General features: G+C 35.7%; 2 protein-coding genes and 1 pseudogene across 2 annotated transcripts; all 3 read left to right on the top strand.

Annotated features, from left to right (window-relative positions):
- Positions 1-822: 822 nt before the first annotated feature.
- LOC145585615 (uncharacterized) lies at positions 823-4,621 on the top strand. The gene is made up of 3 exons (XM_081642320.1): positions 823-2,469; positions 2,966-3,155; positions 4,100-4,621. The coding sequence occupies exons 1-3, from the start codon at positions 874-876 to the stop codon at positions 4,225-4,227; spliced, it is 1,914 nt and encodes a 637-aa protein (XP_081498446.1). The 5' UTR covers positions 823-873; the 3' UTR covers positions 4,228-4,621.
- A 1,037-nt stretch (positions 4,622-5,658) lies between these two features.
- LOC145585613 (protein GRAVITROPIC IN THE LIGHT 1-like) lies at positions 5,659-8,289 on the top strand. Its single transcript, XM_081642319.1, has 2 exons — positions 5,659-5,815; positions 6,534-8,289. Exon 2 carries the CDS (start codon positions 6,589-6,591, stop codon positions 7,855-7,857), a length of 1,269 nt encoding a protein of 422 aa, XP_081498445.1. The 5' UTR covers positions 5,659-5,815; positions 6,534-6,588; the 3' UTR covers positions 7,858-8,289.
- A 2,818-nt stretch (positions 8,290-11,107) lies between these two features.
- LOC145585612 (pectinesterase inhibitor 9 pseudogene) lies at positions 11,108-11,857 on the top strand (annotated as a pseudogene).
- The last annotated feature ends 1,034 nt before the right edge of the window (positions 11,858-12,891 follow it).

The raw sequence follows: 12,891 nt of genomic DNA, 5'->3' as shown, positions 1-12,891 counted from the left end.
TGTTAACTTTAAAAATTTTAGACCGGACCGATTAAATTAGGATTGAACTCGGATCGGATCGAAAAATGATCCAAAACTCAGACCGGACTGATTTGTACCGATTTTAGAATTTGATTTTAAAAATGCTAAATTTTTAATAATATTATGGAAAACCCTATTATAGCGTCTTTTTTTTTTTGTATGTTAAGTACAAAAAAACTCATATAATTAAAGTTTATTAAGAATAATGTTAACCATTATCTAAAATTTTATGCATAGATTTAAGGAAAAAATGATCAAGTCCGAGACTGATTTTTATGAGGTTTTGGACCGGACCAAAAAAAAAAAGACCCAGAGATCGAACCGATTAATTAGGTCGGTCCAATTTGGTTCGGTCATTTTTTTCGGTCCGGACGATTTTTGAACACCCCTAATCATAGAGCTTAATAGAACAACGGTGGATAAAAGGAGTCTAGCTTCCAACAGATTCGATGTTAAAAGTCTACAGTGCAATGAAAGTACTACTCCGTACTATTGTACTCTATTACCCACCCAAATACAAGAAATAACAATAACTAGGGTACAATTTGTATATCCGCTAAGAAGTATAAATATGGGGGTTTGATAATTTCCTTCAAGTATGCTTGATTTTTGTCATAAAAATTATAAGTGAGTCGAATATTAAAGAATAAACTCACGCCTGAGATCATTCACGGTTGTGTAGACTCAAACTAACTAAAACTCGAATGGGTCCAATCTAGAACATCACTCAAGTGACTCAACCGTCATTACAAACCGTTAAGCTTTCAACTCTAGAATATACTCAAAATTACGAAACTTTCCCACGAATATTTTAGTTTCCTAACAAACCCTTTATTTTCCATATTCAACGCAATGCAATGCCACCATTACATCTTCCCCAGATTCTTACCCTCTCTCCACCGTCATCATCACCACCTCTTCAGCCTCCATTCCATCAGAAAGTCAAACCCTAATTCCAGAATTCTACTAAAAATGTCACTCTCTTCTTCATCTTCTTCAATTTCAGAGGAAGAACTCAAACAACAGCAAAAATCCCACCATTTACAAACCTTACAATACCATCAACAAACCAAACACCATTTCACCAAATTCGCAAAAGGGCCGGGTCGTTTAGATTGGGCGAATCAACCCAACCCGTTTCGAAGATACATTGATGCTCCATTAATTTCTCTCCAACATTTCCCAATTGAAGAAGATGAACAACAATTTTCAGGTGGGGTTCCTTTGTATTCCCCTGTTTTTCTCTCTCTTCCTCCTCCAAAACCCATTTCATTTTCGTCAATTTCTCAGTTTTTATATGATTCTTTAGCTTTATCTGCTTGGAAAACTACTGGGTTTTCAACTTGGTCTCTTAGGGTGAACCCTAGTAGTGGGAATTTGCATCCTACTGAGGCTTATATTGTTGCTCCTGCAATTGGGGGTTTGTCGAATTCTGGGTTTGTGGCTCATTATGCACCTAAAGAGCATGGATTAGAGATTAGGGCTGAAATTCCAGCTGGGTTTTTTGATAGAGGTTTTCCTGATGATTGTTTTTTTGTTGGGTTTTCGTCGATTTTTTGGCGGGAAGCTTGGAAGTATGGAGAAAGGGCGTTTAGGTATTGTAATCACGATGTTGGGCATGCTATTGCAGCTGTTGCTATTGCAGCTGCTGAGCTTGGTTGGGATGTTAAGTTGCTTGATGGGTTAGGGTTTGATGACTTAGAGAAGCTGTTTGGGTTTGAATCTTTCCCTAAATTGCCAATTCCTAGTCGCCCCGTTAAGGGTAAGTTCCCCGGGATTGAGTTTGAGCACCCGGATTGTGTATTGGCGGTGTTTCCCCGTGGGGGAGAAGAGGGGTTTGATGTGAATTTCAAAGATTTGAGCTCAAGGATATCGGAATTTTCGAAGTTGGATTGGAAAGGAGAGCCTAATGTACTGAGTATAGAGCATGTAGTTTGGGATATTATCTATAGGACTTCGGAAGCAGTGAAGAAGCCCCTATCAGTAGGGGAGAGTGTGATAATTGATCCTTTTCAATGCAGTGGTGTATGTAGTGATAGCTCTTATACGGGATTAACAGTTAGGGAGGTGGTTAGGAAGAGGAGGAGTGCAGTCGATATGGATGGAACAACTGTTATTCATAGAGATACTTTTTATCAGATTCTATTGCATTGCCTCCCCTCCGGATCAAGGAGCAGAGAGAAGCAAGGGAAACCTTTGGCGTTGCCATTTAGGGCTCTCTCTTGGGATAGTGAAGTACATGCTGCTTTATTTGTTCATAGGGTGTCAGGTTTGCCTAAAGGTTTGTATTTCTTGGTGAGAAATGAAAATCATTTTGATGATCTAAGGAATGCTATGAGGCCAGAGTTTACTTGGAGGAAACCTGAGGGTTGCCCTGTCGACCTTCCTCTTTATGAACTTGCACCTGGTGACTGTAAGGAGCTTTCGAAAAGACTTTCCTGCCATCAGGTACTGTTGTAAAATTAGCAATTTGTTTTTCTTCTTTTCATGTTGTGAATTGAAGTTGCTATTGATGTAAAAGAATCTGATTGGTTTAGTTAGTACGAGTAATTGTTTGGATAAATATATTTTAATTTCCACAAAAAAGTACTGATTTTTTTCCCTACAGGTCACAACATGTAGTCTGACCTGTTCACCATTATGTATTGACTCCTGTGTTGGTTATACCCCTTTGAGTGAATGAAAGGAAATTAGCAAAAGCTACTTAAACCATCTCATATGAGTTGACAGTATTTGCAGTTATGCATTTTCATAGATTAGGATCTGTTGTGCTGAGTTGAACACTGCTATAAAGGATTGAGGCAGAATCATAGGGGGAAAAAAGAGGGAGAGAGAAAGAAGTGAAAAGGCAATCAATTTACAGAATTCTTAGACTTATATTATTGTAGCATTTTAGAATTCTTTCGAACTCAATTCTTGAATCTACATCTGGCTTTGAACACAGGACATTGCTGGAGATGGATGTTTCAGCCTTGGCATGATATCGCATTTTGAGCCTACATTGCAGGCAAAGGGTGCATGGATGTATCCTCGGCTTTTCTGGGAGACTGGTGTTCTAGGACAAGTGCTTTACTTAGAGGCTCATGCAGTGGGCATTTCTGCCACTGGAATTGGCTGTTTTTTTGACGACCCTGGTAATGATATAAAATTTCCCCTTCATGCTCTCCTATTTCTTTGTATTGGTCCTCTTAAATTGTCTTTAAATTTAATTACTTAATATAGCTTGACTGAAATTTGGAGAATTGTTTGAAATTGGATTTCCCTGTTGCTTGAGTTGTTTGAGAGGATTGCTAAACATCGCCACTTTGTGTCACTGGACCCTTTAGGCTCATAGAAAAGGATTAAAAAGTGTGTTTTCTTCTTCTTTGTTGCATCATTACTCTATCAGTATAAAAAGTTTTAAAATCAGGTCAGGACTTAGGAGACCTTTAGTTTCATTCAGCAGAAATTAGGTTTACAGTTACTTCTTTTCTGTGCTATTTCAAGATCCCAATCATATTTCTTAGTGATGTCTTGCATTACTAACTGTCAATACATGATGTCTCTGCCGTTGGATACTAATCTGTATTACAAAAAATTATTGGAAGCTAATTTAGTAATTGGGTAATGAAATACGTATCCCTTGGGGCTGAAAATAAGCATTTTCACAAATTGATCTTTTTTATTAGTTTAGGATTGTACGACAAATTCATTCGTATATCAGAATTCTTAGACGTATATGATTGTATGCTCTTGGCTCCAATTCATACCTTACCTTGAAATCTCAGGTTGAATCATTGAAGTATTTACAATCATGAAGCAAGTTACAATCTTTTGTGACACATTGCAGACAGTAGACTTACCTTCCTATTGTATTTAATTTAGGCAAAAATTATTGTAAAACAGCTAGCAAATATTAAGAGGGTTGGGAGAATCTGAAACAAAAAATGTCATGGAGGCAGTTGGTGCTAAAACTAATTAAAAATAAATAAATACTAATAATAAAAACCTTTTGATTGTAGATTTGTAGGATGAAGTTTTTTTGTTTTCGAATTGCAACTTTGCAAGTATAGTTAATAAGTTCCGTAATTTGTTTCAGTACATGAGGTGCTTGGCCTGAAAGGATCAGATTATCAAAGTCTTTACCACTTCACAGTTGGAGGTCCAGTCATCGACAAGCGAATAATGAGCCTACCTGCATATCCAGGGCCTGAGATTGATGCATAGTCTATATTTTCTGGCTGCTTGATCTAGTTCTAGAAAAAAGCTGACAGGTTGAATGCTCCTATGACATTTGTACATACCCGCTGTAACAGAGTTTGACGTATATGTAATATCTCCAAGAATTCCATTGTCAACTAGTGCCATGAGGTCTTTGGCCAGAGGTAATCAGATTATTGCAGGCTTGCAGCTGAGAAGCTATTAATGATCTAAGCTGCATATCCAAGGCCTTAGATTGATGCATAGAGTCATACCTGTATGGCTGCTTTATCAAATTGTACTAAATGAAAAACAAAGGTTATACATTCCTTTGACTGTTGTAGATTGTATAGCAAAATTGTACTTAATTACCATGCGCAAATAAAGTTTGGCATGTACTACTGTATGTGTATTTGAGTAATTCACACTTCGCAGAGGTTATTAGGAGATGATATTGCTAATGGCCTGACTTCTTTATTGAGAACACAGGAAGTATTCATCGGTTAAAAAGCTGCACCAACAAGCTGGCTTGTGCTAAACACCAGGCCCAGCAGCAGGGGGAGATCTTATTCGAGACACCTCTGTTTGACTCCATTATTCCTTTTCTTCAACATGAAGTCATGGAGATTGAGTTAGAGTGGCTAGGCCACTTCTATATGACTAATATATAGACTGGCTAACAGATATGTTTGTTGAAATTCTCTTTGTTTAGCACTCCGTACTAGCAAGGGGGTAAAGTAGCAAAATTTGAACTGTAACTAGCTTGATGCAGTACACACCCATGACACGTTGCAAATGCATTGCATAATTTGCCTAATTATAGGGCCTCGATTGAGGATGACTACGAATGATCATGATATCCTATAAATTTTGGGGGAAAACGGTTAAGGTAAAGGTTGCTACTACCAGTTTTGAGAAGTTCAAATGTTGGGGGGAAATGATATGTTAGTAATATAATGGACATGGTATTTCAAGTTGTTGGCCTTGAAAAGGTTGCTAACTTGCTACTACGCCTGCTAGCAGTTTTGAGAAGTTCAAATGATTTTTTTTTTTTTTTTTTTTTTTTTGGGTAAGAAAACCACGAATAAATGAACTAATGTAAGCATTTGCGAGTAGGTTGACGGATTTTTTTGTTATTTATGGGTTAATTGTCGCCTGAGATTATTTTTTTACCAAATTGTCGCTTGGGGCTAGATTTTTTTTACCAAATAATTGCCGGAGTTATTTTTTTTATACCAAATTGTCGCTAAAAATGTTTTTTATTTACCAATTTGATCAATTGGATGTGCATTTTATCATGATTTACGAGTATATCAAACCAATCAAGCCTGTAATAGGAAAATGATACGACCATTATAAAACGACATCATAATGAGAATGGATTATAAAAACACCAATGAATGCTGATTGTTGGTTGATACGGAGCATTATTTAGATCTGACGGTTGGTATAATGCGCATCATTAATCATCTTTATTAATGTTTTCAATTTTTTTTCCCTTTTTCGAGCTTTTCACTAACGCTGCACCTTTCTCTCTCCTCCATTGAAGTGGCTTCCGAGCTCTCCATTGAAGTGGCTTCTTAGCTTTCTCTCCTCCATTAATACTGCTTCTGAGGTAAGATGATTTCAAATTTAAAATCATCGAATATTAATTTCACGATCTAGGGTTTTAATTGCACACTATCGTTAACTTAATTGTCCAATTTAGGGTTCTTCTAAGGTGAATTTTTGAACAATTGATTATAAATTACTGAGTTTATGAAAGATTATATCCCGAATTTGTTGCTAGTATTTTCGTTTTGTTATTTACGTTGATATTTTAAGCGGAAATGATTTCATGTGATTTTTTTCAACCCTAATTTGATAATTAAGTCTAATTTGGTTGCTAATGTGTTGCATATTTAGACTAATCGATCCGAAAATAGCCTTTCAAGCTCGAACCGAGTCTATTCCTATTTGGGCTTGTTTCGAACCCTAAATTGACCCTTAATGCCCATGCCTGGGCGGCCTTGGATCTAACAATAGGAATTGGAGAAGGAAACCACTTTATATTGGCTTAGATGAATTTGATGCATTAAATGATATGATAGTCTGGTAAATGCTAATTGGGTTTTGTTATATTGCCATTGTTAGGCATTCCTAGATCACTGTTAAATATCGTTGATCATCGATTATAAGCCGGTTTTGTTTCGTCATTGAGTTGTGTTCCATATGCTAATGGCTGAATTATCAGTGATGAAATGAAATGTCTGGTTTATTTTAATACTTCATTTGATTCAAATTGTCCCTCTATATAATTATTGCTGTGTGAATTGTGCGAATAATTCTTGCAGTTGTTGCTCTGGGGAGAGTGGTGTTTGTTTGACCACCTGTTCTTTTGAAGTAGCTATGCTACCCAGTGAAGTGAAGGAAAGTCAACTCCGTGAGAGCAATAGCCAAAAAGTACACCCTCAACCAATGGAGGAGGCCATGAATCAAAGTGTCGAAGCTATAGATGCTCTAATATCAAGGATATTTAATAATATTTCCTCTTTGAAGACAGCTTATATCCAGCTTCAATCAGCTCATACTCCCTATGATCCTGATAAAATTCAAGTTGCTGATAAACAAGTCATTGCAGAGCTGAAGAATCTATCAGAGCTTAAGCATTTTTACCGGGAAAACAATCCCAAACCTATGTGTGTGTCTCCTCAAGATTCTCGGTTAGCTGCAGAGATCCAAGAGCAGCAAAGTTTATTGAAGACCTATGAGGTCATGGTGAAAAAGTTCCAGTCAGAAATTCAGAACAAAGATTCTGAGATAAATCAGTTGCAGCATCAGATAGAAGAGGCTACTCAAAAGCGAGAGAAACTCGAAAAGAATCTCAAGCTTAGGGGCTTGTCAACAAGAGATTCAGAGGCTTCTGGAGAGCAAAATGGATTTTTCCCTGTGGATTTAACTCCTGATCTGTTCATTTCAACTGTAGAATCTGTGTACAAAGCTATCCATGACTTCTCAAAACCATTGATTAACATGATGAAGGCTGCTGGTTGGGACCTTGATGCTGCAGCTCAGTCGATTGAACCAAGTGTTGTTTATGCAAAGAGATCTCACAAGAAATATGCATTTGAATCATGCATATGCCAAAGAATGTTTTTGGGATTTCAACAGGAAAGCTTCACAGAGAAACCTGAAGATCTTTCAGTGAACAGAGAGAGTTTCTTTCACCAGTACCTTGCTTTGAGAGAAATGGATCCCTTAGATGCTCTGGGTCAGAATCCTGATTCCATTTTTGGTAAATTCTGCAGGAGCAAGTATCTAATATTGGTACACCCCAAAATGGAGGCCTCCTTCTTTGGTAATTTGGATCAGCGGAACTATGTGATGGGGGGTGGACATCCTCGCACCCCTTTCTACCAGGCCTTCTTAAAACTGGCAAAATCAATCTGGCTCTTGCATAGACTCGCACATTCTTTTGATCCGAGTGTCAAGGTATTTCAAGTCAACAAGGGAACAGAGTTCTCTGAGGTTTACTTGGAAAGTGTGGTGAAAAACCTGGTACTTGATGAAAGTGAGCAAAAACCAAAGGCAGGGTTGATGGTTATGCCCGGCTTTTGGATTGGTGGCATAGTAATTCAAAGTAAAGTTTACTTAACAGGCATGAAAGTTGCTGAGTGAGTATTCTCTTTGACGGTTAGGTCACAATCCCATTGTGCTATTCAATATGTAATTTATTGCTGTTTACTTTACTAAATGTTTAAGTGTATCCTTGTAGTTGCTGGTTGCTCTGTTCTTAGTGCCTCTTTGTTAAGCGTGTTACTCCAATTTGTAGTTGTAGGAATAGAGTAATTGTATCCTAATGTGCTTATTGTTCCGAGGTCTCAAGCCCACAAGGGCTAGTGGCATTGGTGTCTCAATTGTTATGTTGAATCTACATCATCATGCTTGTTCTTCAGTGTAATGCTTATTGCGTAAGGCAATTTTGGTGCAACATTTGTGCACCTGGTGGTCCTTGAATTATAGCATATGATGATCGGTGCATACCTTTTCTTAGTATGTTGTTGCCTTGTGACTCACATTTGAATTATTTGTATTATTCTGTTTCTGCCATGACATATTTGCCCTCCCCTGGCTCCTTGCATTGCACCCCCCAAAAAGAAAAGCCTTCCCCTGTCATCTTCTTTCTTGTAACTCTATGATCCTGAATTCCTGATCTTGCAATATTGGTTTCTTACTTTGGGCTGGTTTCTGACCACTGTGGAAAGACTCAGATTTCTTTTTTGTTTTTGTTTTTAGTGGGTGAGGCCTCACTGGGTCAGAACTTGGAAGTCTTGGAACCCTTTACAGTATAATCAAGCATGAGGGGGGGGGGGGGGGGGGGGGTAAAGGTCAGGGAGTCCTCTTCGTCAAGGGTCCTTGGTGGGTTTTGATTCGATAACCATGATATGAAATTTTTCCTTCGGGCCAAACGTTTTGCTTAGGCTCAGATTGGTTATAAAGAATTGTATAATGTATGTAAAGTGAAGAATTTGGGAATAAATACTATATAGGGACTGGAATGATACGAAAACCTTAGTGAAATTGTTGAATGCATGTATACTTCATGTTCTTTTACCTTTTGGATCTTTCTTTCCTTGGCTTCTATGGAGTAATTAGCAATTTAAGCTACTATGATTAGTTAATAGTTACCCTTCATTCTTAAATAAGTATTCCTAATTTTTTTTTAACTACTGATTAATTGTTACGGAGCATGTAATTCTCACATTTGGAGGCTTGGAGCACCCTAATGGCACATGACCGAAAGACCCCATTCTTTATACTTTGGTTATCATCAAACTCCCTTGAGTAGGGAAAAAGAGAGGAATTACTTGAATTAACATTAAACGAGTGACACCTAAAACACCCTTAAAAAAATTGTTGGCTGTATCAAATATTGGGACACTGACCCTTATAATATGGGGTACATTGAGTAATATTGATCTCATTGACTAGTCTCTCTTGTTCGGTTGTTCCAAGTAGCACGTGCATATACCAGTATCTGCTAGTGCAAGTTCAAGCACATGCTTGCATTGCTTACACCTGATGTTGCCTTCCTTGTCTCTGGTTGTGTATTCTAGTTAGTTGCTAGAAACTTCTTCAAATTAATTATTTGCCTTGCTGCCACCAAGCTTTGGCATGGTCTAGTGGTGCAAACTCCTTGCTTCAACCTCGATGTCTTGAGTTTGAATCTCCGGGTAGGTTAGGTCTGTGACTCTGTTCTAGCGAATGAAAGGAGTTTACCTTAGTTGCAAAATGGACTGATTTTGTGTATTTATACTATTTACTTCAAATTCCTGTTAATAAGGTTACGAGATAAGGTTACGAGTCCATCCTGTTAAAATGAGGTTGGGAAAAAAAGATGGAAGGGGCAAAGGAAATAGGGTGCTTGTGTGTTAGTAACATATACTTCATATACAGTTAATGTAATAGCATGAAGTACTGCTTCTGTTGGCTAATAATTTTTCATTTTGATATATTTTTAATTTTATAATAAGTAGTTGACAGACAGATGGAAGTAGATGCAAGCTTGGTGGTTAATGTCGGAATAATTATTCATGCTATTGGTCTTAATTTTGCTAGCATTATGGTATCATGATATACAATGGATATAAGTACTTAGCACCTTTGCTTGTATTTGAAGTGATTGTCACAAATATTTGAAGGTGATATATGTGAATTATTATCCTTCAAAAAAAAAATATATATGTGAATTATTAAGACTTTTTTTTTTTCTCTATTTAGATAAGACCCAAATTTTATTAAAATTCTTTTCAGATAAGACCCAATTTTTTTTTTTTTTTTTAAAAAAAAAAAAAAAAAAAAAAACTTTTTAGATAAGGCCCAAAATTATTTAAAGTTTGGCATCTCTATCTATTTATAATTTTATATGGACACTTGCAGTTAATATATACTTCCCCTCATGAGGATACCTAGTGTTCTTTTTCTTACCTTTATTTAAAAAATATGTACTAGTGTATACTAGAGTAGAACTGTAAAGGGATATTCATTTGGGGGGAAAAAAAACCAATTTTTTTACTCCCATTTTAGGATTAAAAATTGTTTTGTGATACCATTTTTAGGGAAGATTTGGGCTAAATAAAATATATGGGATTTTTCTTTTTATTTTTTTTTTTTTAAAAAATTTTGTAGAAGTGTTGGATTATGAGAATTGTACTTTTAGAGTGGTGTGGTTAAAAGTTAAAAAAAAAAATTAAAATTTCTAAATAATGTACTTTGTATAAAATGTGTAAATTATAAACCACTTGCTGGAAAAAATAATAAAAATTCTGCTCTCTTATTCTGCTATATGCTGTAATGCTGTATATAATAATTCTTCTAACTTTGAGCTGGTTTTTAATCTTTTTCCTTTCAATAATTAAATTATTAGCATGTTTTTTACTATTGAGAAACCCTAGATTTAACATCTCCATTTCTTATGTATCCAACCATATTATTAACTTATTTTTTCCAAAGGTGTTTCAAAAAAAAAAAAAAAAATAATTATTTTTTCCAAAGGGATCTTGCTCACCAGATTTTTATAGATGCGTATACCTTGACATTTTATATAAAATGAATAAAAAATTATATAGAATTAGAGAGATCTACTACAGATCTTTCTAGGTCTCCTTCTTAGTAACAAGATTCATATAAATAATTAGTAAAAGATCCATCTCTTAAGCATATCATATATAGTGCTTTGACCTTAAGCTAAGCTCAATTTGCACTTAATTATGCACATGGGATTACCTTCAACAATTGACCCTAAACTAAAGCTGGCATATAATTAAGACACTAATTTTTCCTTCTATATATACACCTTCTCACCCTTCTAATACCTCTCAAACACCACCTCCAAAATCATTCATTCATTCTAACATCTTCAATACTTCATAAGAAATATCACCATATCAACCTAATGGCAAGATACACCATTCCCTTCTTGTTGGTATCGATTTCTCTCCTCCTCCTCGCAAGCAATGTTATGAGTTGTCGTCGGTGTTCTAGGGCTAGAGCCTTCACTATCATGTCATGTAGTGCCACTAGCTTCCCCAAAGTGTGTGAAGAGTCCCTAGCAAAATTTGTTAACTCAACCGACCTTGGCCATTTGCAACTAGCTCAGATCGCATTAAGGGTTAGTATAACTGAGGCTAAATTTACAAGATCCTACTTGACCAAATTGGCTAGTAGGCTTGAAGTAGCCCATTTGGAAGAGGCCCAAGCCATAGGGGATTGCATAGACCAAATTAATGATAGTGTTGCCCAACTTAGATTATCATTAAAGGAGCTCCGAAAATGTACCAACAAAGTTGGTGTTGATGATTTTATGTGGTATATGAGTAACGTCGAGACTTGGGCTAGTACAGCCCTTACCGATCAAATTAACTGTGTCGCGACTTTTGAAGACAACGTTCATGGGAAGATTGTAAGGAATATGGTTAAGGCAAAGGTTGAAGGTGTTACTAAGGTCACAAGTAATGCTTTGGCTTTGGTTAATCGCTACGTTACAAGACATCGTTTTTCTCGTAGCACCCATCGTCCTTAATTAAGATGGATGTTTTTGTGATGATCATTTTGTTTGCATGGCTAAATGTTCGTTACTAATTAGTCTTATATATATACTAAAGTAATTATTATTTCATGGTTTTTTAGTTGAATTTTTTTTCTGGATCTATAAATGCTTTGTTTGTTGTCTTTACTACAAAGTTAACGCGACCTACAAAGTAAGATGTATAATAATGAAAAGATTGTAATTATTGGTAATATTAGCAAAGTTTTGTAATAATAATATTATATGAAAATCGTATGCAAATTGCAGCAAAAGGTAACACTTTCTACTCAATATGAAGTTTGAATGAAGTATGTATTTATGAATTATGAACAATAAGCATTTTCTAAGATCGCTAGATCGTGTAAAAGTCTATGTTAGTTCATGCTTGAACATATCCCTCGAGCATCTTGATCATGTCTTTTTTTCTTTCTTTTTTTTTTACAAAGTTCCAAAGCAATTAATTACGTGATATTGAGTTGTGTTACCATGAACTTCGAAGTACGTGTAACTTATTATCATACAAAATTAGTTATATTTAGTACTAAAACTTTCGTTTGATATATTATTCATACCATATGGCTTATAAAAACGAATCAATCATATCAATGTACGAAATAATTTACAAAATATTGTGTGATATAATTGTACATATACTTAATAATAAAGGGCGAGTTGTATTATAACAGTTTGGTTATATATGATAGAAGTCGTGTTGTAAGACTAAAATATGATCTACTCCGTATTATATAGTTATATGAAAAGTTAAACATGTACTCAAGTAAGTTGTACAAACATACCGAATAAATATTGTTGAGTTAATAGTAGATTTGAGTTTTGTTAAAAAAAATAAATAAATAAAAAATAAAAGAAAAAGTAGATTTGAACTTAATTAATTGATAACTTGAACAAAGTCAACGATTATACTCCTATGTTGAACTCAAGTTGCGCAGGCGCAGCCACGTGATGTTGGAATCCTCCCATAAAAGGAGGTGGAGAAATTAAAAGCAATCACAGCTGTGAAAGAGTTGTTCTAAGGAAGGATACTTGTTTCATTTGCACACTTTTGTTAGTGTTACTAGGACAACAACTATATATCTTGCAATCTTGCTTACTAGTATTTTAAT

This window comes from Chenopodium album, chromosome 16, assembly GCF_948465745.1.
Source record: "Chenopodium album chromosome 16, dcCheAlbu1.1, whole genome shotgun sequence".
Classification (NCBI taxonomy): domain Eukaryota; kingdom Viridiplantae; phylum Streptophyta; class Magnoliopsida; order Caryophyllales; family Amaranthaceae; genus Chenopodium; species Chenopodium album.
Note: the sequence above shows the minus strand (reverse complement) of the source record. Positions and strands in the feature narration are given on the sequence as shown.

Bases quoted from the DNA above. Each gene is read 5' to 3' on its own strand.
- LOC145585613 (XM_081642319.1), top strand. From the start codon at position 6,589: ATGCTACCCAGTGAAGTGAAGGAAAGTCAACTCCGTGAGAGCAATAGC.
- LOC145585615 (XM_081642320.1), top strand. From the start codon at position 874: ATGCAATGCCACCATTACATCTTCCCCAGATTCTTACCCTCTCTCCAC. The intron at 2,470-2,965 runs GTACTGTTGTAA...CTTTGAACACAG, and splicing joins AAAGACTTTCCTGCCATCAG to GACATTGCTGGAGATGGATG. The intron at 3,156-4,099 runs GTAATGATATAA...AATTTGTTTCAG, and splicing joins CTGTTTTTTTGACGACCCTG to TACATGAGGTGCTTGGCCTG.